A 25,702-nucleotide genomic window follows, 5' to 3' on the forward strand; every position below is an offset into this window, starting at 1 on the left:
TGCATGAGTTTCTAGATGGTATCCCTGTCAACACTGTCAAATCCTTTTTGGAAATCAACAAAGACTGCATACAGGGGTGGGGGTGGGGGTGGGGTGGAGGGGGGTGGGGGGGTCTGCCACTCCATAGACTGCTCTATGATTATTCTCATTGTGGCAGTGTGGTCGGTGCAGGATCTGTCTTGACGAAAGCCTGTCTGTTTTTCACGCTGAGTCTTGTCGAGGGCAGTCTTTAGTCTCTCCAACATGATCCTGGCTAGCATCTTCCCTGGAATGGATAACAGCATATAATGCCCCTCTAGTTGTTGCATGGTAAGAGATCTCTTTTCGGCAGCTTTACCATGTGTCCTTTCTTCCAGTCTTCTGGCACTGTTTCCTGCTCCCAGATCTTATGTAGGAGGGGATGCGACATCTCTGCTTTCAGTGATTTAACTAGCGGCCACCAATTAATTTGTCTGGCGGCCGCCATATAAATTATGACTGGCGGCCGCCACATAAATTAACTGGCGGCCGCCACTTGATTTACATGGCGGCCAGCAGTTATTCAACTCCTTTCTCTCTCTCTCAAAATGAAAGGGGTGCAATCCCTGTAATCTCCCTCTCCGATACTTAGTAATATGATCTAGTTTACCAATACAACCTATCACTGGGTCAAATGCTATATGAAGTGTTTCATACCGATTGTTGAAGGCACCATTCGTTCAATGTAAATGTAGAAATGTTAAACGTTAAAATAGAAGAGTTAAATTAAAGGGGCATTAGCTGTCATTTTGTCAATAAAAAATAAATTCAATGAAAATTGCTCAATATTATATATTTCAGTAAGAACAACAGTATGTAATATTTTCAAACACTTTTAAACCGCAAAGCAGACACATGAATGTGTAATTTTGGTGATTAAATAATTATCGTCTTGCAAGACGATGATTCTTCCTTATATATTTCTTTACAGTTATCTAAGGTAGTTTTAATAGGTTTCTCTTGTTTTTTTGTTTAATACAAAATAAAAGTGTTTTATCAGTCTCTATGCCATTAAGAGAATTTGAGGGGAAAAAAATGATTGCCATCACTTGAAATCACTGCTAAGTAGTACTTTTGCAAACCAACATCCTAAACCGGGGAAGGGTTCAAAGTCTAACACAATTACATGTCTCTTATATCAGCATACAATTCAATTCAAAATACGGACGAAGGCGGTAACGGGTTGTCATCTTTGATATCCATTATTTAAATCTAATGTGTCTGTTTTGTAATCTGCACCTTGATTGGCTAATGTCATGATGTTTGAGACAGACAGGACGTTAGTACAACTGAGCAGAATGCTATATAACCGTGTAGATAATGGTTCAATTGCTTATTCTTATGGTCCAGAGATATATATTTATACTACTTAAACCCATCCAGTTGAAAACGAAAATTTGTATGTTGATTCCAATTTTGAAAGGGTTTGTGAAGGTCTACATTTTGTGGCGGAAGAATACTTAAATTTACAAGATCTAAATTTGGACGATTTTACAGTTTTTGTTTTATGCAACATATCGTCAATAATTATACCCCTTGGCGTTTATTTCAATTACGTAATTCATAGTACAAGTATAGTGGATACTGAGCTAATTCAAATGCTGTAAATTCATCGATTTGTTTGATGTTTTGTAAAAAGAACGCCAATATTAATTGACCAAAAATTTTGGTTTAAAAATTCAGCATGTGGTCAATACAGTTTGATCCATAACCACCACTTTCTTAAGCCCTATCTTAAATTCAAAGCAAGACTTTCTGATTTGATAAAATATCGTGTAAGTTCTTTTGAACTTTAAAATTCCACAGGATGAATTTTTCCGTATATAGAGTAAAGGTACTTATTTCCAATTTACTAGCATTGAGCTTTTTTTTTTTCTAAATTGTTAGAAGGTATTAGTATGAGTGCGTATCTATTCTATGCAATGATTGATTAGTGTTGACATTGACAAATATTAATCGGATGGATGACAATCGGATAATAATTTGTAACCGGTTAGCCGTAAATCTTCCCGACCGAGTAACCGGTTAATTGTACGAGGTGTTTATGTACATGTGTACGATTTGTATAACATGACTTGTCTCATTAAGGGCTAAACTATATCTATGATCTTAACTTACATGGGCTCCATATGACATTGTGTAAAATGTAGAATTTTTTTTGGAGACGAACATAGTCGTCTTATATATGTACATTTCACAAAGACTGGTCTTGTAATGTACATTTCAGGTATTTACTACTTCAGAATATAGAAATGTAGATATTTTGCAAAATGTTAAAGTCGTAACTTATAACTTAATACAGAAACCTTGTTTGTCCTCACAAACTTCCTCGGAGGAATACAAGTTCAGTTTACATTTCAGCTGGATTGGCGCACCCTGACCTACTTTAGGGGTAAAAGTAGGTCAAAGTTTTCCTGATTTTTGTCGTTGGTAATATGAATACCGATATTACACTGAAATTTGTCACAACCCCCCACCCCTCTCTCTCTGAGAATACATTTACTAATCAGTTCACACTTCAACTGATTGGTGTACCATGGCTAACTTTAGGGCGAAAAGTAGGTCAAATGGTTTTCTGGACTTTTTCTGCACCCCCCCCCCTACCTAATTGATTTACAAAACTCTGGAGCGAACATCTTTAAGCTTTCCTTTTTGAAATCACAAGAGAATGACGCAAAAAACGTCGTACACATTGTTAAAAACATTTCGTGACAAATTTCATATATCCTGCACTGGATATAAACTGGTTCCGTTGATCTCGCTTCTCTACGGGCAAACTCCCCGTCGAGGCCTCATTACGTCACCTACGAATATACCTCTCCTATGTGACGCACCACAATATACAGATTTGTATATTGTGAGTCCGCGATTATCACGCAGACAAATTACACTAAAGAAGTAGTTCGCAGTTAAAAGTTTGAAGATATTAATATTAAGAGCATTAATATAAAAGTATGGATTTTATTTTAAACATAAAATGATCAAAAGATCATTAAAAAGTAGGGAGACTCTGTTCAAATTATTGTGTACAGTAATGAACTTGATGTTCACGTTCTTGTTTTGAAAGTTGTTTACGTTTGACGTTATGTTTTTTCGTCATTCTACAGTGACGTCACCGTATACGCGGCCTAAGAAATCGCTATCCCATAATGCCTAAGTGGAAGAGTTTGGTTTGTGAGCAAACGAACTCTGGTGGAAGTTTGCTCTACGGGTAGCACCAATCAGCGGGGAACCAGTTTACACTGGATACAGGGGGAATCACTCGAATCATATTCGCTAGCCTAGGGTTTTCGATCCACTCTGCTCCCTGGACCGAAAACCCTTAGCTAGCGAATATGTTCCAAAATACATGTATATAAAATATTAGGAGATTCTTGAGCTTTGTTATATGTCATAGCAATAGTACTGTATTTGCACTACATCTAGTCCTTTTAATTGTTCCTCAATCACAATAATATAAAAATTTATGAATTGATTGATTGTGTCTTGTTTAACTCTCCCGAGACCAAGACCGATGAAGGGCTTAAAATTTAGGCTTTTACTCGGCGCTCACGGCCATTGAGCAGTTGGGGTTCTTTAGGTGCCATCCGTTGTTATGGTCATCTCCGAGGACCCGTGACATTCACACCTGATGCTGAGCGTTTGGCGATGGAACTGTCACTACCTGTTTTAACGACTTAGGTCTGTCGCGGCCGGGATTCAAACCCCAACCACCCACATGCTCTAACCTCTAGGCCAACGTGGTGGTCTTTGTTACATGTCTTATGTATATGTCTCTTATAATCGTAAATGTTTTGCCTTTTGTGAGTCCCTAATTGGTCAATCAATCTTATAATAAAAGCACAACTCAACAAACCAAGACGTAAACATTGAGCAAAATGAATAATTTGCATTAAAATGGAATAATTCCAATGTTTGTTTATTACAATTGTTTTGACTGGACAAAAATAAAGCTGACCGGTCAACAGGTAATGTTTACTCCTCATTGGCACCTGGTCCCACCTCTGATTGTCTCTGTTTGCCCAACTCTCTAATTTGTATTGCTTAATAGGAGTAATTGACCACTGTTCGTTATCTTCACCTTTCATAAAACAGATAGATAGGATACTAAGGGTTACTAATATGATGGGGTTATAACGGCATAAGAGGCACAGCGTGATGGCATACGAATGATCCCATGCACCCTTTGTTTAAAACCATCAATAATTACCGTATTCATCCTACTAAGCACCCTGGGACTTTTTTCAACTATCAAAAATTAAGAGCTCCAACAGTACAGTACGACTTACCTTAACCCTTTCCTTCATAATGACGCCTACCGTGATTTGCATGGAGACGCCTTTTCACATTCAATCACTTATATTATAAAAAATAATGACTGTCAGCAAGATCTACAGTCAACGCACAATTCAAAATATCCTTTTCTTTATATATCTCAAGTTATCAAAAGTTCAAGACATTATTTATTTTATAATTACCGATACGACAAATTTTCTTCATAATATTCATTGACAATATATTTCCAATGATATGTCTTTCTCATTTTTACATGCATTTGCTAATACGAAATGAAATTCGTATGTATTTATGAAAAAACCGGCATTGAAATAAAATTGACTTTTTTGTATCTGTTGATTTTTCACCTCAATTCGTATTGGTAATACTGGTGTTAAAAACTGAAATATATACTATAGATTAATTTTCAATTTTTGGTGACAGAGTTAAAGTTAACATCTAACTAATTCATAAATGAATAAATTCTTTATATATATAGAATAATAGTTCAATGAATAAAAATCGAGTGGATAATAGAATTGCAAAAGAAAGTCTAGAATTTAATATATTCAAAACGAAGTTCTAAATAACCGTCCACCTTTTCCAATTTTCTGAGCGCCCGGGGCACTCATTAGGATGAATATTATGGTAATAAATTTGTAGGACATCAATCTTTCAGCATCGACTGTAAAGTACGCCATCAAACAGAAAAAAAAACCCAGCAACAGTGATACTAAAGCACACAATGTATTAAAACATTTCTTTTTAAGTATGAGGTAAAAATTCTATTTTTTTCTGGCGGATTTATCTTTTGTAAGCTACCCTGAGAATATCTGTAACATGTTTATAATACTATCAAGTTTTTACAATAATCGGTTTTCACATCTTTACATTTAAATAACAAATTCTTTCATAACTCAAGAACAACATTTTAATGTGCATTTAAAATTGCTACTGGAACAAATACCAAAAAGTATGATGTACACATATGCACTGTATCTGCATACCAAACCATTTCAAAGTGCCTCCAATATTATGATAATTCTGTGAAATTAATATGACTTAAGTGTATCAATCCAACAATGACCACTGAACAACAACTACAGGTCAATTATTTTACATCCCAATCTGATTAATCTAATTTCTATGGGCTATGGGGCACTTCAGAAAGAGGGGGTGATGAGAAGCTAAATTGCAATTATATGTACAGGTATATATGTATATAACAGTATATCTGAAGAAAACTGAATTGTTCATAAATTCCTTGCACAAGCATCTCTAGACATTAAAAGAGGAATAGAAAAGATAATTTTTCATTCACACATTTCAGTCTGTACATTGCATCATCCTACAATGATATAATGAATGCTGATTGTAAAGCACTTAAGACTTCAAAATAAAACAGTCAAATATCTAAGCATCAGAAAAAGACATGGCTGTATTACATCGTAGATATTGGTTCAGGTTTTGTTGGTATACTACATTACGTATCTTAATCATTAGCCCACATAAGAAATGTTTTGACTTGTGGAGGTTTACAGATCAAAATGATTGAAAAAGAAATACAAAACAAATCACAATACAGTTTTTTACACCTGTCAATCACATTTATTAAAAGTTCCTTTACTGAGGTGGAGATAGGATAGGTAGTAAAGAATGTCACACTTTACAACAGTGCAAAATACAACATTCTACTGCCAGTAACCATGTCGTAGTATTCAAATAAGTTAGCAAAGATGACCTTTAGTTTTCTGAATGGAGCATCTTTGCGCATAACATCTTTATACACTAAGAAGATTACTGAAGAAATAAATTGCTTTGGAACTGTTGGTAATCGTGACTGATGGTGCACTGCTGTACTGTGAATACAGTCTTTTGCAGATTGATTGGTGCATTTTGTTCCACTTACAGCAAGATCTGTGTTTATAATGCCACATCAAAAAAATGACTAGTACAATATATAAATTAAGATGGGTTAAGTATCACATGTGTATATTACACAACAGCGACTAAACATCATAGCAACTGTTGCAACAGTCTGCATTCTAAGAACTACACCTCTTACATTTAAGCTTTATCACCTTTAAAACATTGCTTGTTTTCCCTTGATGACTCACATTTTGATCTCTAGAACAATTAAGGAGGAATACTACAACAGAGAAATATATATGGATGAAAAGTGAAGGATGTGTACAAGAATGTTTTGAAATTGAAAACTTTAAATTAACTTTAATTAGTCAAACAATGCAGTTTTGGTAGAAATTAATCTAAACAAAAATTAAAAACCACTGCTGGACTCGAACCTGCGATCCACAGTTCTGCAGTTGACACAAAAACCTACTGAGCCACTATGGAAGGTAATCAAATTGAAATGTTGCTGATAATTATATTTCCATTTATGTTTTAAGGTATTTATTAATAAGAAGTCGACCATTATGACGATGTAGTATACCTCCTTAAGGTAGGTAAATATTCTACTAATGGATCTACCAACATCACAATGGGCTAAGTTGAACAATTGTCAAGGAATTAACTTCTTCAGAAAAAAAAAATTCTGTGCAGGGGCAGGGGGAGTAAAACAATATTTCAGTCAGAATATTCTCACACAATCCTAAAATAACATTTTACTGGTCTCGTTGGCTCTTGTAACAGGTGATAAGCAATTAATTACTACCAAACAATGATATCATATATGTCTGTTTGCCAGAATGACAGCTTTCAATGCCTCTAATGAGCTATATGCTACAATACCCTCTTGGTTGCACCATTTCTGTGACTCTGTGCCATGAGTGTTGTCATAATGATAAGTAATCTGATGTGTCAAGCTTAACTCTGAACAAGATGATGGATCATCATTGAAGTCACACAAACTCTTGTAACTAATCACTCCCCCTTTTTGGGCAAGAAGGATTGCATGTGGTGCACAACAGTCCCACATATAAGTACTGTTTTTAGATAGAACATAAGCATCTGCAAGACCCTGATTTACACAAAGAAGCTTGTATCCTGCTCCTGCAACATGGTCAACCGAACAAGAAGCTCGGAATTTTTTCTGAACATCAGTTTTTTCACTTTGACTCATCAGGACAGCCAGGTTTTGTTTGTTGTTGTTGGTTTTCTCATAAGGAAGGGAGAATACTTTGCAGTCATTCAAAGCAACACCCCACATCAAATGACCTGTCCATCTACAAAGAAAAATAAAAACTTTGTTTGTTCCTTCATACATGTATCTACCTATGGAGGATCAAAGTGCAATTTCAGTGTCATGCACGTGGATACAGATGCTCGGCATTATCTGAGGATAACTTTAAAAAGAGATTCAATGACATTTAAATTGTCATCTGAGAAAACTCAACTCATCACAAATCATTATATAAATAGCTGGTAAAGAGCCACTATTATGACTCTGAGTTTCTGACAATTCATTCATGATATCAGTGTCTTGCCTATCCTCAAAGTCTCTTCAATCTGATCAAATCATATTGTTAGATCCACTCCCCATAGTTTGCTACACAAGGCATGGATCTAAAGATATGATTTTAATCAGATTTCCATTCCTTCTTTCTTTTTGCTGCATTGACAGAAAAATAAATTTGGTCTATCGTAGCATGTTTTTGACAAGCATCAAAATACACCATACAAATTGCACGGATTAGTAATTCATGCATGTGCATTTACTTCAGTGGACAATATATTGGGTATGCATTTGGTAACTCAAATATCAATTTCTCAAATATCATGGATATGTTGAAATAATTTAATTTTACTTGTAACACACAATTTGATTGGCTCATTTGACTTTAAAAACATTCTTTACATCATAACTTTAAACAGAGTTGCCGTCCCGTTATATGACGTCCAACGAATGATGTCACGATGTCTTTGGTTGTTCCGGGGGGGGGGGGGGGGGGGGGGGGGGGGGGTGGTATGTGCGGGAAGGGGTCACCTTGAAATCCTTTTATGAAATATTAGATCTCATTTGCACTACTCTGATCATCAAAATAATTGCAATAGTCATTAAAAATTGTACAACTTTTCAAAGTTGTTAAAATGTTAAATCCAGTGAGTCATTGTGATCACCATGAATTTACCAAAAAATATATAACTATTATTTACATCATGTAAAATACATTTTAACAAGAAAAGATCTGACGGAATAATAATTTTACATCCGATTTTAAAAAACAAGAGGCCCATGAGCCACATCACTTACATGAATGTTCCTAGCAATAAACAACCTTGAGCAAAAGTATCATCATACAAGCAGCTTGGTTCAGAATTTTTTTTTTCAATTTAAAGACCAGGCATGGGGTAATCATAATAGAGTAATCATAATCAACTGTTATCATTACTTTTTTCAAGTAATCGACAGTAATCTGTAGTCAAAGCTATTTTGAATTACAGACCCTGAAGCGTACTACTACACCACTTGCATGGAACGATAGGAAACGATTCTTGCATGGAACGGTGAACGGTTTACACAAAACGCTGAACGGTTTGCACAAAACGCTTCGCACGAAATGCTGACCACTTTGTAGGCATGGCTTGCACACTTTGTGAACAGTCTGCACGAAACGCTTTGATTTTTTTGGCATCATTTGGTTCAAATAGTTTCAATCTAATGGCAGATCTCTAGATATTGAAAAAGTTGAGAAAGAAATGATAATGACTCATTTCAAAATAAGTGCTCATGTACGACGCGGTAAATTTCATTTTTACTTATTAGATCAATGACTTATGAACACATTGGAATGAAAACAAATGAATATTTTTTTTTATTTCGGAAATAAAAGAAAAATATGCAAAAATCGTATCGTCACGGAATATTGATAAATCAAATTTTATTGATTCATTGCTCTAATAAATTCATTGAAACTGAAGATGAAAAGGTTGTGTCTTTTTCGCTATTTTAGTACATTAATACTGAGTGTCGTTGAAATACATTTGCAATTTGTATATTCCAGACCTCTTCCCGATGACAGATGTTAAATAAACCTATACATTTTATATGCATGTGTACTTGTATGAAAACCAATAAAATGATTTCAAAAAATTTCTTGTCAGGAAAGATTGAAACATTTTTGGGCGGGGAAAGGGTTGTGAATGGTTTGCACGAAACGCTAGGCACGACCTGCACGTTTTGATTTTATTCAGCATTATTTGATTCATCCTGGGGTTAGTTTAAACAAGGAGTAGTTTAATGACTTATAAACACGTTTGAATAAAAGGAAATGAATGTTTTTTTAACTTCGGAAAATGATGCATAAATTGTATTATCATAGAATATTGATTATTCAACTTTATTCATGCTCTATTAAATTCATTGAAAAAGTTGCATCTGTTTCGCTATTTGTATATGCAAGGCCTCTTCTCAAAGACAGAATAAACCTATACATTTTTACAGACAACAGGCAAAAGGTGATCAGAATAGCTCACTTGAGCTTTCAGCTTAGGTGAGCTAACTAGAAATATATATGAACATATTTTTTGCAAACATTTATGGACAAAAATGTGTTTTGAAAATGAAAAAATGTGTAGGCACATGCCTACTCAAGCCTTATAAAGCTACGCCCCTGGTTTTGTTAAATATTGCTATCGTGATTGTCATCTGATGTGTTCTATGAGATTAAGATCTCATGCCATAAGACTGCAATGCCTTGTCCTTATAGACAATCCATGAGAAATCACATGGATGGAATTTTGTAAATGTATAACTAAGCACCCAGTTAGTCAACTAGATGCACAAAAATGAAAAAGAGTTTTAAAGATTGCACTATTTTGAAGAATTTGGCACCATCTCTAAGGAGGAGGGAGCAGTGGAACTTTCCAATACCCCAAATCAATCGATACTACTTATTGATGAATTTGGTTCAGTAGTTTCTAAGAAGCTAAAAATATTCAAAAGTTTACAATTTACATATTTTTGGAATGTGATTATTTACGTGCCAGACATTTGAATAAATTTAACAGTTTTAACAATGAAATATATAGTCATTTTCTTTAGTGGACAAGACAAATTCAGAATAAACTGCAATATACTGACTTGTCTCCGTTGGTTTCTACAAATGGTCGGTTACAAACTCCAATGAGAGGGAGGCCTGAGGACTGACTGTAAACCCCCAGCAATACAACCACACACTGCAGCCCACAGGAAACTAAACCAGAAGTATTAGGAACTCCACATTCACCACTGATGTACTGAGCTGTCGAATCTGAAAAATCGCAACGTTTTAAAGAAAGTGAACAGTAGTCAAATTATACGCAAACAGATTCCAAAAACCAAACAGAATGGCTAGTGACGTCTCTAAAAGACTGAAAGATTTTGGGAGGGACCAACATTGTAATTTCTAATTCTGCATATCCATGTATCATGCAATACTTGATCTATACTTGACAATGCTTGTACTTTTTTGTCCAATATAATCTATAAGATTACTGACTTTTTATGGACGTCATAAAAAGTTAATAACTGCTTTATCATATGATCAGAAATTTTACAAAGTTTTCACATATTTTTTTTTATTCCTTCAATATTAAAATAAAAACATGCATTATAACAATCTGATTAAATTCAGCTCCTTAATTCGCTCCTTTATTTCTCGATTCACTCCTTTATTTTTTGATTCGCTCCTTTATTTCTCGATCTGCTCCTTTATTTCTATGTTGTCATTGAAAAAAGAGAGGAGCAGATTGAGGAGCTGAATTAATCAGATTGGCATTATAGCACTTTCAATATAACAAAATTTCAACAGTAAAAACCCAGAAACTGTAACAGAAATGTATATACAAATTCAGCAAATCCACAGATGGTCAACAGAGAAATTCTGAATAAACTTTCCATAGTTAATATTGAGGTGAACTGATTCACACCATAAAAAAATCATCTAAACCAATCATAGAGCATCAAAATTCCCAAATCACTTTTAAAATACATGTAAATCTGGCAATCTCATTGCAGCAATTAAATATCATGATCAAGTGATTTGCAAGCATTAATGCAATAGGTTATATGTCTATTATATGTCTAACTTATTATATTTACCATGAGCTAAAACTGAAAATTATAAACGTTCATACAGCTGCTCTTCTGCATTTCTTTGGAACAAACTGTCTCAAAAGTTCGAAATTCTGGTTCGGCTGACATTTTAAAGCTGTGTATCTGATGGAATATTGTAATAGAAGTAGCACTTAAACATCGTGCTTTCCTCTTTTTGTCCAGGTGTGCCAAATAATGTAGTTGTGATTTGACACTGTGTGTGCGTGTGGCTTATGCTATTTTTTTCTTCTTTCCTTTTATGTCATGTATTCATATCTGGATACTAATTTTCATATTTAGATACTAATTCTAGATATTAATTTTATGTTTGTGTATATGTTTTAATGCAGGACCACAATGGAAACTAACTATATGTTTATTTGTGTTATCCGGGATAAATAAAGGCTATTATTATTATTATAGGTTTGAGTTGCAACTTGTGCATTTGGCAACAATTCAAAACTTGTAAGTGATTTTCAAATTCTCTGATATCTGATTCTGTATTGTTAATTACCAATAGGATCTATCCAAACTCCCAGGTCTTCCAGATCTAACTCTACAGAAACATCCTCCAGTTTTGGCCCAGCATCCATCATCACCTGTTCGTGGGCAACTCTGGCAAGCATGCTAGCAGCAGCCATATTGTCATCTAATACAGAGCCTACAATGTATTGGTACAATCATAATACTATGGCATATAATAAAACAAATGTTGACTGTGGATGTAGGCAACATCAATTGTGTCAGCCCCTAGGGGATAACATATTGCCCAATGTGAAGTGATGTGGCACTGAATGGCAATATTCCAGTATATCACAATGTGCATAGAATGAAAGATTTAGTGTAAGAGACATGTACATAAGTTTTCCATTGGGACAAGATTAATTAAGCCATGATTATTGTACTGAAAAACAAGACATTCTATACCCACATAGCAGCTGAGCAGTGGCCTCTTGGTCCTTCATTATTTTGACAGAAATGGACTCCCCTAAAACATTGGTAAACTTGTTGCTTTCTTCCCCATGTATATTCTCTCCAATGCCCGGGAACTGTAAAACGATAAGCATACACAATTTATATTATTATCCTTCAGAATAATACTGTTAATTTCATTGGTTGAAGACTGGTCACACGAAGGGAGACAATTCGTGATGTCTCCCTCACATACAGGGTGACAACTGTGTTGTCTCTCTTTAGAAGATTACTTCTAGTGGCACAAGCAAGAAAGCTCTATTAAAAATAATTGAAAATATGCGAGATCGTTAATCATAATAACTTCAGCATCAACATTTAAATATATAACGGTCACAAATAACAATTGAGAAGAAAAATATTCACATTCTAATGCAATTTTGCATTTCACTTGATGTTTACGTTGTTGTTTTGAAATACGTTACAAAATGTTTACGTTTGACGCAAACTCCCGACGAGATCTCATTATGTCACTTACGTATATGTATTTGGTTTGTGAGCAAATGAACTCTGGCGGAAGTTTGACGTTATGTTTTTACGTCATTCTACTGTGACATCACAATTGAAAGCTTTCTATCGTTGAACTTTCTCAAACCTCAATGTTTTGCTTTCATTAACATAAACATATAATAAATATATGACATCGTGTGTAAAACAAAATAGTGGATGTAGTTGCGGGTATCTCTCGACACTCATATAATCGAAAATTAATCAGAATTTTCTGCAGAGAATATTGTTACAAATATGTTGATGTTTTGAATAAATAAAAAAATATATATATATGGTACAAGTCAATAAATGTGTGATAGTTTTTTTTTAACATTCATATTCTTCAGGATAATACAACTATTATGGACTGTTTAGCACGGAGACATCACAAAATATCAGGTTTGAGTAGGGTCATCACCCTCAGGCGCATGGGTGCCCTTGGGTGATATTAACCCTACTACGAAAATGTATCATGTGCAAAACTACTTGGTGTTTATATTGACAGATGTCTCACGTGGTCTGAACATGTTGAAATTTTATCCAAAAACTTGCAAGCAAAATAGGTGTGTTATCTATCTAGATTATGTTAATTCTTGTCAACTGAATTATTACTGAAAATTTTTAATACAATTGTTTTCCCTCATTTTAACTACTGTTGTACTGTTTGGGGGCAATATGAAAAACAAGGACGGTCTTTACAATCTTTACAAAATCACTCTAGCAGCTCACTTTAATAATGCAAACTTCAAAAGGGAGCTGCTAGAGTGATTTTAAATAGAAATTTTTACAACAGAAATGATGCAGCAACTTAGATGGATGCCTTGGTCATCCAACTATCATTCTTGTTTTCAAAGTTTTACATGGTCTAACCCCTGATTATTTAGATGTTTTTCAGTATATATATGTTCATGAAATTAGCAGTAGATCTACCAAATTAAGTCAAAGTAATTCATTTATATATATCCAGAGAGCAAAGACACAATATTTTAGAAGATCTTTTACAATTTACAGTTCACAGTTATGGAATAATATGCCAGAATTTTTAATTTATTACCCAACATTGGAAACTTTTAATTAAGAAATTGTTGGACCATGCTTTATTCAGTATCACTTTAAACACTCTATCTAACTTCTAATATGAAGAGCTCCCTTAGGGGGAGATAAACAATATGAAGAGCTCCCTTAGGGGGAGATAAAGTATCCATTACAAGAGTTACTTCTCTTTCCATATAACATACATGTAAACTAACATTAATTATACTTTCCTTTTCTTAAGGCTTATTTGAACCTAACCAAAATGAAATAAAAGTTCAGAATTAAAGTTTGTCTAGTTTTAGAATTAACAGTAACATTGTCACTTTAAAGTACAAAGTCCGACAACATTTGTCCTCTTTGTAGAATCTCCAAGACACACAAACCATCTGCCCCTGCCTTTGTTAAGCAGTTTGCCAACTGTTTTTGTCCAGAGCACCACTGAATTTTCCGTACTTCCCCTTGCGCGACTGATTCTGCCAAAGCTGCAATATCAATTCGAAGTCTCTTGTCTTCCACAAGTTTAGTAGAATGCACAGAATCTATGACACTTTTATTGTCCACAAATGCATAAATATCGATGGATTTTCTGTGGAGTCCTAAAATTTCCTCCAACATGTGTCGATAGTAAAAACTTGCCTCCAGTCCTTCCTGTAGGCTAAGCGCCTCTGCAGCTAGAGTGGAGCGGACGACTCTTCGTATCTTTTTAGCCTGCCAGAAAAGGGGGCAGCATTTTCCTTGTTTGTCCATAATCCAGATTATGACTCCTTGGGTACTTCCTACTCCTTCATTAAAATTTCCTAGAGATGCATCAGTAAACGTCATAATCTTCAACGAGGTGAGGTCTAATGTTGGAAATTTCAAAACACTTTTGAAGTCTTTAAGCCTGTTAATGGTTTTTGCTGCTCTGGTTAAATCTGCTACAGTTGCAGTTCTCAGCTTAGTACTCATGTCTATCATTTCGAATGCAAGGTCTGGTCTTGATCCCTGCACTGCCCAGTTGATCTGTCCTATAATATGTCTGTATGCTGTCTGTTCTTCACCACTCCGCTGACATTTCCTCTGAATTGCTCTCTGAGGGTCAATCTCTAAACTTTGTAATTTTTCCATGTAATTGGTGTGATCCAATACTATCCCCTCTTGATCTTGCTTTACATAGAAGCCAATGTACTGAAATTTGCATTCAGCTACTTTTCCTGCAGAAAATCTCTCTCGAAACTTGCAAATCTGTCTCTCAAAAACTTCATCCCCAGCATGGAGAAAATCATCAACATGAGAGCAGATAATCCCATGAAGCTTCCTGTCTTTTCTATAACAGAATAGAGCTGGGTCCACACTGCATTGCTCAAAACCAAGTTTATCAATTTCTTCTTTGACGCTCAAATAAAACTGTCTTGCACCATCTTTTAGTCCATATAAGCAGTGTTTCAGCTTCCATATTGTTCCAGCAGGTGTGATGCTTTCCTTTGGAGGTTGAAGATAAACATCTCTGTCAAGTGTTTTTCCTTGCAAGAAGGCTGATTTTATGTCTGTGGTTTTGACATCCCATAATTTACTTGCTGTTATTGTCAAAAATATCTTCAGACCACCTTTTCCGACTGTAGGACTGTCTCTAGGGATACAAAATTCTTCCTCAAATCCACGTGCAACAAGTCTTGCTCTTACTTGTCCTTCCTTTGAAGTGATGACCCATCTTGTTGATAATCTATTCTGCCCTTCATCTTCAACTTCAGTGTACGTGTCAAAGGTTTTGAGTTTTTCTAGTTCATTTTGTTTCGCTAGGGCTATATTGTCACAACTTGTATTTTCATATGTTGTAGAATGCACACTTTCATCATTTTGGTTGATTCTTTCCCAAGAGAGTCTGCCCAGGTCTATGCTTTTTTCTTCTTTGCTCTCAAAATCTTGCACATTATACCAATTTCTGTTATTTCCTGTTGCTTTACCTGCTCTGCCAAGGATTGTAGCTTTTATCCAGTTATCATCTTCTGAACCCATCTTGTATTGAATGCTGTCATGTGCTTTCAGTGCAATATTGCTTTGAATTAGTGAAACTGGACTGTGATTTATTTTGCTTTCCATCAGGTATTCAGAGACTGCACTCTTTGCTTTTCTTGGTTGTTGTGTCTTCTCAATATTTTCAGAATCTGTAACTTTCTCTTCTGTTTGTATACAATTTTCTGATAGTTTTTGTAGTCTATTGGGCGACACTCGGAGAAAAACTCCACCATGACGTATAAAAACAACCTTGCCATCTTGAAACACAACTTTACCTGGTCCAAGCCATCTATCTCTGCCCTCACGTTTGTAGTATACCATATCTCCATTTTCATAAAATTGTTCAGCTGCTCTCACTTTGTTCAACAATGCTCGCCTAATTCTTTCATCAGCTTCTGCCTCTATATAAGCTCGTCTGGTGCTGTGCAACAAATTAAGGTGTTTAGCAAATGTCTCGCTCAATGTACAACCCTCAAGTGCTGGCAATTTGTCTGTCATGATGTTGGGGAGGTTGGGATTCCACCCAAACACAAGCTGGTGACTACTAAAACCATTCCACATCTGCAATACATTCCTTGCCATGTTTGCCCAGCATAACAGACTCTGCTCATTCACATCTCTGTAGTCATGCTCTAGTTTTGTCAACATCATGTCAGTTACAGAGTGCACTCTTTCACACAATCCATTTTGAAATGGACTTTCACCTGCAGATGTATGCACCTTTACATTCAAAATGGATGCCACTTCTCGAGTTTCTTCCGAGTTGAACTCCCCTCCATTATCTGTCATAATTGCCCCCATGACACCAAATATTCCTATCCAATGAGACATGATTTTATCGATGACATCAGTTGCCTTTTTCCTCTGGATAAAAACAGACACTGTATATCTGGACCACATGTCAATCATGTGCAAAATCCACTTTCCTCTCCAGTACTTCAGGTCCATAGCCACCTTTTCATTAAAGTGGGATGCCATTGGAAATGAAACAACAGGCCGTGATGGTGTTCTAGCATAGGTCTTGCATACATCACACTTCTGCTCAATATTTTCAATATCCTGGCCGAAGTTGTCTCGCCAAGCTCCTGCATCCTTCAAAAGTGATACCAGTCGTTTCTTTGGTGGGTGGGCAAATTGTCGGTGCAATTTTAGAAGAGTTAAATACCTTTTCTTAGGGTCTATCTCATCGATCCTGACTGAGCAAACTTCCTCAACTGGTATCATTTCTGCCTTATCTATGGGAACACAATAATGTCCAGAAGAGGTCAAATTAAGGTTCATTGTTTTTCCTAGGATCTCTGCTGTGTCATCTTCTAAGTTCAGCTTCACGCCAGCAGTTTTCATAGCTGTTCTTGACAACAGTAATGGAATGTCTGAATTAACAACATCAGTTGTTATCGTAACATCTTTCCCGGCTATACGAGCTGGAATTGCATATTCTCCCTCAGATTTAAGACGAGTTCCCCCTCCAAACTTGAAGACTCTTCTCCCATAACCCAGAGGTCCGTGGATCGGAACCACGCTCTGCTACCATTGTTGGACCATGCTTTATTCAGTATCACTTTAAACACTCTATCTAACTTCCAATATGAAGAGCTCCCTTAGGGGGAGATAAACAATATGAAGAGCTCCCTTAGGGGGAGATAAAGTATCCATTACAAGAGTTACTTCTCTTTCCATATAACATACATGTAAACTAACAGAAATAAGGTATCATTTTAAAATATTTATCGGGATATAAATACGGGTTGGTCAAGTGATCAAATTTGATCATGTACCAACCCGTATTTATATCCCGATAAATATTTTAAAATGATACCTTATTACTTATATTTACATTTTTTGGTCGGTAACATTGCTGAATTGTATTAACAACACGTTTCCATACATTTCAAATTGTTGACGTCCACAGCGAAGCGTCATAGATGTTCAAAATGACAACACAACACAAAGTTCCATAAAATGAAGAACTGTCTTAATTATTAAGATGCTAGAAAGCAAGTATATCAACATATACTTATACATTAACTCGGGAGTATATAATGGGAAATTCTTCCATATGTCTAATTTTAGGGGGTGGGGGTGGGGGGATTATAATTTAAACGGGGGTGCGCAATGTTACACTTAACAGTTGTGATGCGCTTTCACTTTTAAAAAGTGAAAGACGTTGAAGACCGACTTTGAAAGATATCTGAGTTAACAGAAGACTGAGATGGAGGAACATGAAGAATGGGGGGAGGGGGGAGGGGGGGGGGGCAGTCGTCAGGTGTAGGCAATTTAAATCATTTATAGATAGGACAGAGGACGCAGCTCAGATGAATCTCCGGAAAGAACTGAACATCGCAGAGAATGTGGAACTGCACGAAGGTAAGGAACAGTTTGGATTTGAATATGTAATTGTTGACAAACATGAGCTCACTGAACGCTTCTTTTGACTCGATAAATTTCTGTAATAGGTTTTTAACGACGCCTCGCTTTGATGTCCCGACATAAACTTGGAAACCGACATCAATCACCTATGGCTGCTGTGGCACGGAAGCAGTGTGGTGTGTAGGTCTAATGCACTTTGACGACTTATCGGCCATACATCCTGTGAATGACCTTTTTGCTAAAGCCCATTGTTAGACATACAATAGTAAAATATTGTTTACAGAAATGCTTTTATCATTTATGGATGAAAGTCCACTGCTTGGAATATAAATAAAACCGTATATACATTTTGTGATGTTGATTCAATCTATTGATAGATTTCTGTAGTAAGTGAGAGCGATTGCTAGATATGTATTGCCTTAGTAAAAGTAGTACCTGTTACCTACTTTTAACAAATGTTCATACGCACAGCCGTGACTTCTGTTGACCCCGTGATGGATTTATGCAGGGATAAATACGTTTGCTCGTAATAGTGTTATGTAGGAGAAAACAGTTGCAAATGTAAATATATCCTCTTATCTTAGAAATTTTTTTCATTTGGGAAATTAAAAACATATAGATTTGTTTTTGATTATTTTCAGTTTTATATATTTTTTAAAAATTTTCTGATCAGTTTTATTTTCAGTTTTAAATATGTAAATAGCATGCATGTATGTATACAACATACCTTCATATACTATTTTAGATTGTATCTGTATAATACTGCTGTCTGTATATATATATGTTTTCAGGACCACATTGTAAACTAGTTTTTAAAGTAATTGTGCTGTCCTGTTTAAATAAAGGACATTATTATTATTATTATATAGCTTATAAATAGTTTAATATAAAATCTGCGTAAAATCTAGAGAATGTTAGCGTTCAATATCCTGAGAATTTATTGAACGCTAACTTTACATTGCGTAAATTGTATGCGCCCGAAACATTCCGAGTATGAGCGTTCAATATTGACGTTACCGTAACGACGTAAACAAGCCAAAATGTCAAACGACGGTCCTCCGAATCTGACGGAGCCGGTATTTGATATTTACTTGAGCAAAATGTTTTACTGTACATAAATTATGATGTGCCCATTTACAAAATCAGTTTGCTTCATGCATTAATGACGGGTTAAATATTGAACAGTTAAGAAATGCATGCTGTTATTGCACACTGCCAATATTGATGAATTATCGTCTATTTTGGAGTAGTTTGAGTGAAAAGGGATATAATTTAACAACTGAATACTTTAGCTATATAATAAAAGGGTTATTGAACTTATATAGGTGAATATTGGCACTCGTTGGCAGTCAAAATGCACTTGCAAGCTCGTGCATTTTTACAGCCAACTCGTGCCAATATTCACCAATATAAGTTCAATAACCCTATATTATTACTGCATGAACACATCAGTTCACACAAGACTCTTGGGTCGAATGCGCTATACATTTCACAAGGTTACAATCTTCAATCAACAAGAACTTGTATTCATCCAATGTTACCCAATTAACTCTGTAGCAGAAATATATATCCCTTATGAATATGATTTCACCATTAAAAGTGTGATATAAGTTCTCAATTATTTTATATGAATTTTTTGTGACTTTTTTCCAGAATGATGAAAAAGGTTGTCTGTTTGCAAATAAGAGATTTTACAATCCAAATTGAACTCTCAATTATTTTATATGATTTTTAAAATTATTTTTTCCAGCTTTACAAAAACAAAAAATGCTTCATAACTGGAGGGGACTCCAATCCACATAAGTCAAACAAGGTTGACATATACGAACATACAATCTTAAAGAGAAATGTAGCTCTAGTCACCACATTGTTGATTTTATGATTAAGTATTACTTATTGATATTGTAAATGACAGTCTTTGACAACAAAAATCCTTGGTTAATAAATAAATCCATATTAATCCATCATATATTTCAAATAACCCACCGCTAAGAAAACGGCCATTGAAGTTTAATTTAATTATTTATGACGTCACACCGTTGGTTCTGGTTTATTTCATCAGCAGCACTGTAAACATGACAAGTCACGTAAAGTTAAGTTTGGAGCCATTTAAGAAACAAGATATCATTTTTTAATGTTATTGGGATATGACATGAAGTTGGTCACGTGATCAAATCCTATAACGCCCGAAGGGCATTATAGTAGATTTGATCCCGTACTAACTTCATGTCATATCCCAATAACATTCAAAAATTATATTTTATTTCTTATATTTATATTTTCTAATTTGATTTATTTTCTTACCGAGCTTCCATGAGATGATCGAAATAACGATCGTAGAACACAAAATATAGTTCGTTAGAGTTTTATCGAATAAAAAATTAGGAACAGTATCAAAGAGAATATAAGATATAGATATTTAATTGAATAGGTTAAAAAAGACGAAACAGGTGTAAAAGAAAGGTAATTTAGAGCATAAAGTTAACTGAAATGAAGATGAGAAGAGTGGAGTAAACTACATCCGTGATGTGATTTGGTTGCGATTAGCGATGGAGAAACTGGCATTGATCTAGCCTACTAAGTTGAAAATGCAATTGTTTGTTGAACACAGATTTCGACAGAAATTCAAAGGATCCGAGAGAATTGATGGAGGATATGATGGATCAAGTTAACGTTAAGCTCTTAGTCAGGTTTTTGGAAAGAAACAATGACATGTTCATCGTTAGGACTCGCGGTTGTAACCATGCAGGAGACGATTTGACACAGTAGGACAGATTTAGACAAAGTGCAGGTAGGTTGCTTCTTTTATTTACCTTCAGTGTGTGTAAGAGAAAATAAAAACGAACTGACAGAGTTTTTGTTCACTTGAGAGATTTCTGTAGTAGGATTCTAATGAATTCTCCCACCGGTAGCCTGACATGAACATAATTTTTCAAGCCTCGTAAACCAGCCTTGCTTATGATCATGCTGAGTCATAGCCGTGATGGAAGTTGCCAGGAAACAACAGGTTAACTTATCATCAGAAAGTAAATAGGCTAATAACTCTGTCTACATTTTTTGGTTTCCAATATCATAGAACTTTATTTTATAAATTCGCCATGCAAAAGTTGCAATTTAGGCATAGTTGCAGACAGTATTTCAAACTCTTTAAAATGAAATAACAGAATGGTATGTTTAATGTTTCTCTTTTATAAATTGATGAAATTTTAGTTTGTATACAAAATAAACTCTGTATAAATATTCTGCTGCGTTTGTTTTTTGTTATGATGTCATTGCAGTGGCGGATCCAGGGTTTACAAAAGGGTGTGTGTGAAAGTCAAGTATTAGCCAAAATACTCAGCCATTTTGGAAGCCAATCTGGAATTTTACTCACACTATTTCTATTATTTAAATTTGTGGCGAAAGGGGGGGGGGGTCTAAATCCCCCACTGCATTGCATGAGCAAGAAGCCAGGTGAAAGTACAGAAACTGACTTCTGAAGCGGTGATTGTATTCATACGCAAGAACAATCTGATCATGCGTCCAAATTCATTTTACACGAAATTGAACATCGATTTCATCAGTACTGTCATATCAGGAAGAGCATTGGCAAATGTAAATATATAGATTTGAGCCTGCTCTTTCACAAGAAGAAATTATAACAAAAGAAGACATTCAGTCGAGTCGCAGACCTGCAGGCAGACAGTACGTTTCTTCATACAAATGTTTCGAACCTCAACTTGTCATTGTGCAAATGATGGATTTACAGTGCAATTTACATTTGTCCAAGTTTGGTTGAAAATGGCATAGTGGTTCTGGAGAAGAAGTCGGAAATGTGAAAAGTTGACAGATGGACAGATGACGGACAACAGGCGATCAGAAAAGCTCATTTGAGCTTTCAGCTCAGGTGGCCTAAAAAGGAGCGGATCAAGAAGCTGATTTTAATCAGATTGATTTAATTAAGTCTATAAATGCCAATTAAGCATCTTTAAGTTCATGTAATTACCTGTTCACTAAGATCATGCCTAACAGTCTCTTGCACTAAAACATCTGCCAGTGTCTTAAAATCTTGAACAAATCGATAATTTTTCTGATCCCCTTTCTTTTCCTGAACCAGAAGCTCAAGAAGTGCTGACTCGGCTCTTATTACTCGGGCTATGAGGGCTCCCTTCTCGGAGGCATTTATCAGGGCCTGTATCAAGCTTTGGGCTGGAACCTTCATTACTTAGTCAAGCTCTTTGTGCAGACTAGCTTCAGTATCTCTGGATGTTCTATCTGGAAATATATATATCAAGTTTATCTTTCTCAACTGAGTTTATAGAACCCTAGACTCTACACATGTACCAATATTGTTCTGTTGACACATTATATTAGGTAGCACATGGGACTGTTAATAGCTATGCAAATTGAAACATTTATTGTACAATAAAAAAATAATTTATTGAAGATGTTAATTTCAATGACATCATATCCTCACTCTATATACAGTCCCTGAAACGTTCTTCTTTCCCATTTGAACGGTGAGTGAACGGTGAACGCATGGTGGGCGAACGGTGAACGCATGGTAAACGAACGCAGAGCGAATAGTGAATGAACGCAGAGTGAATGGTGAACGCAATTTGGTGAACGGTGAGCGAATGCAATACGGACAGTATACCCTGTGTCAACACCTCAACACTCCTAACAGTATTAAATATTCCTACATGTACTTACGTTTTGTGTCATTCATTTGTCACAGCTACATCGACCAGAGGAAATAATCCTAGAAATTATGCACATGTAAGTACAAAACTTAATAATTACTATTAATGTGATCATAGATTGTAGTTCGATCGAGCAATATTTGTATAATGTTTAAAGGCTAATGCAGAAACGTACAAAATAAACAATTACATCTTTGCATTAAGGACCAATGTTACAAAAGTTTCCAATTTGGCAAGAGTAGTAAATATCAGTTTATTGACAATGTCTTTCATAAATATAGGCGTAAAAATAGCTATATCAGTTTGACATTCTGACACGTACATACGGTACAATGTACATTATGTAGCATCGTTTGTTTTTATTTTTCAAAGTATGGGAGGGGTGACTTGTTTAAAACTCGTGTCAAGCAATGCAAAATAATTATAATAATTTGTGCCTTTTCCCAAACTTGTAAATGCTAAATCGTTAACACAGGGGAAGAGGTTTTCATTACCAGGAGGTTTTCATTACCTGAAACTGCCTTATTTTTTGTACTTGGGTTAAATTCATAACGACAAACTGTTATATTCGTCTCTCATTTAGAATTGTTTTCACAAAAGCTCAAATGAACCTTTCGGAATTCACAGTGGATACTCCTGACATTTTGTACTTCAAAATTAAATTTTTGATATAGTAAGAACACGTTCAATTTTCATTTTTGCCTTGCTATCAAGATTGGTCCTTTCACTATGGTGTTCCAAATGACAATGAAAAGACTGAACGATGAACGAACGGTGAGCGCAAAACTGTGAACGGAGAGCGCACGCTGAACGAACGGTGAACGCACGCTGAACGAACAGTGAGGGAACGGAAAAATGGTAAAGTAGAACGTTTCAGGGACTGTATTATCCATAATATCATAAAATTTATATACCTTTACAAATTGTTACGATTAGAGCCATTTCCTCATGATTCATTGCAGTTGATAACAATTAATATTGCTTCCACAGCCAGCATACATATTTCTTCATGAAACGTGTTAGCACTGCAGTTCAACTACCCTCATGTATTTTCAAAATAAAATCTATTTTTTTATGTTCTACTTTTATTTTTGTTGGAATTCTCTTTTGTTAAAATAGATATACTAAATTTGTCAAAATTCATAACCATGCATGCACATTCATTTGTTTCCATTTTTAAGAGTAGCACATTCATGATAGAGGAAATTAATGACTATATCAGTCGTAATTTGCAAGATATTGGAGGCAAGATCATTGAAAATGTTTTATAATTTGCAACATGTCTATGTTAAATCTTCATTAAATTAGATTACATATATATATATATATATATATATATATATATATATAGTGTTAGTACTTGGAGCTATATTATAGCATTTCTCTGATAAATACATAAGCATTATAAATATTAATTTTGATGAAGTATGAATATGATTTCTTTATACTGATACATGAACATACACAATAAAAACATCATACTTGCTTTAAAAATATATCATCACTTAATGTCAAACAATGGTAAACTGCTAAAAAACTAATTTTCTCAGGAACAATTAAATAAAGTTGAACATTTCTGTTTCCTTACCCACCCTTCCGTCTGACTGTCTTTACACTATGAAACCTTAATTTCAAATGATTCCTAAGCTAACAATGTTTTGATACCATAACCTCGGTAACATGACATCATAATAGCATTGCAATATCATAAACACAATATGATGTTATGCTATTTGGCGTAAAATTACTAACTGCATCTATAGAGCTTCTTGTATAATATAAAATATAAATTATGACCAAATTTACTTTCAGGTATGAACAATGCAAAGGAATGGTAATTAATATTACAAAGTACTGATCTCTGAATTCAATTCTCACAAACTATTTAACGTACTTAAGTTCCACCCTTTTGTAACTTCATAAGATTTCACAAAGTCAATGATTTAATAAACTCAACTGTATGACAAACAGGATGATTTCAGCTTCTCCATCGTCAACATATCCCATATTTATGTAGCAATATTCTATTATCACCTGCATATGGAGTTTATATCTCTCAACTGATTCAATAGGCAAGAGCTTGTTCTGCATATGCTCAGTTTTAAATCGAGGCAAGCTGTCATATTGACAAACAAGTTGATAGTACATGTACAGGGGTTTCAAGAGAGAAAAGTGAAGATAACGAACAGTGATCAATTTCATAATTCCTATAAGCAATACATAATAGAGTTGCATGGCCAAACATGGAATGCCTTTGTAAGATATCTATATATATATTTCAGTAATCATAGTCTTGACATTGGAAAATATTGTAATGTGAAACAAAAGTAACAAACTGATTTATGATGCATACAAGGTTTTTCTACTGAGTGATACTACGACCTTGACCTTTGACATTGAAGAAAAAATGCATCCTCCATTTGGCATGAGGTCTGGGGTATGTGTACCAATTAAGTTAAAATTATTAGTCCAGTAACCCCACTAGTTTGATCTGTATTCTGCTTACAAGGTTTTCTTGATACTATGACCTTGACCTAGAAAAACAATAGACATCTTCCTCTCATTATGGATCAGATCTTGGAGGTTACGATTCATTTTGCAGTTTGCCTATATAAGGTCTGTGGACAGACGTCAGACAATGCCACACCATAATACGTCCCGTCTTTGATGGGTGTGTAAAAACACAACAAATGAAATTTAAAGATGAATTAGTTTGACCGAGGGAACAATAAATTTCATGTCTGTGAATGATGTACGTATAAAAACAAAACAAATGATAAAAACAATAAATTTCATGTCTGTGAATGATGCACTTGCCTTTTTGCACTTA

The 25,702-nt window shown here is 35.0% G+C and overlaps 1 protein-coding gene across 2 annotated transcripts in view; it reads right to left on the reverse strand.

Moving 5' to 3' along the window:
• Window positions 1-5,206: 5,206 nt before the first annotated feature.
• LOC125665901 (inositol polyphosphate 1-phosphatase-like) overlaps window positions 5,207-25,702 on the reverse strand; it is a 30,650-nt gene continuing 10,154 nt past the window's right edge. For both annotated transcript variants that reach the window (XM_048898866.2, XM_048898867.2), the window contains 5 exons: window positions 22,176-22,444; window positions 12,261-12,378; window positions 11,844-11,990; window positions 10,337-10,505; window positions 5,207-7,478 (listed from right to left, as the gene is read on the reverse strand). In XM_048898866.2, coding sequence (XP_048754823.1) covers window positions 6,980-7,478; window positions 10,337-10,505; window positions 11,844-11,990; window positions 12,261-12,378; window positions 22,176-22,391 — 1,149 coding nt within the window. In that variant the 5' untranslated portion in view covers window positions 22,392-22,444 and the 3' untranslated portion in view covers window positions 5,207-6,979. The remainder of the gene's footprint in view (window positions 7,479-10,336; window positions 10,506-11,843; window positions 11,991-12,260; window positions 12,379-22,175; window positions 22,445-25,702) is intronic.

This window comes from Ostrea edulis, chromosome 10 (genome assembly GCF_947568905.1).
Source record: "Ostrea edulis chromosome 10, xbOstEdul1.1, whole genome shotgun sequence".
Taxonomy (NCBI): domain Eukaryota; kingdom Metazoa; phylum Mollusca; class Bivalvia; order Ostreida; family Ostreidae; genus Ostrea; species Ostrea edulis.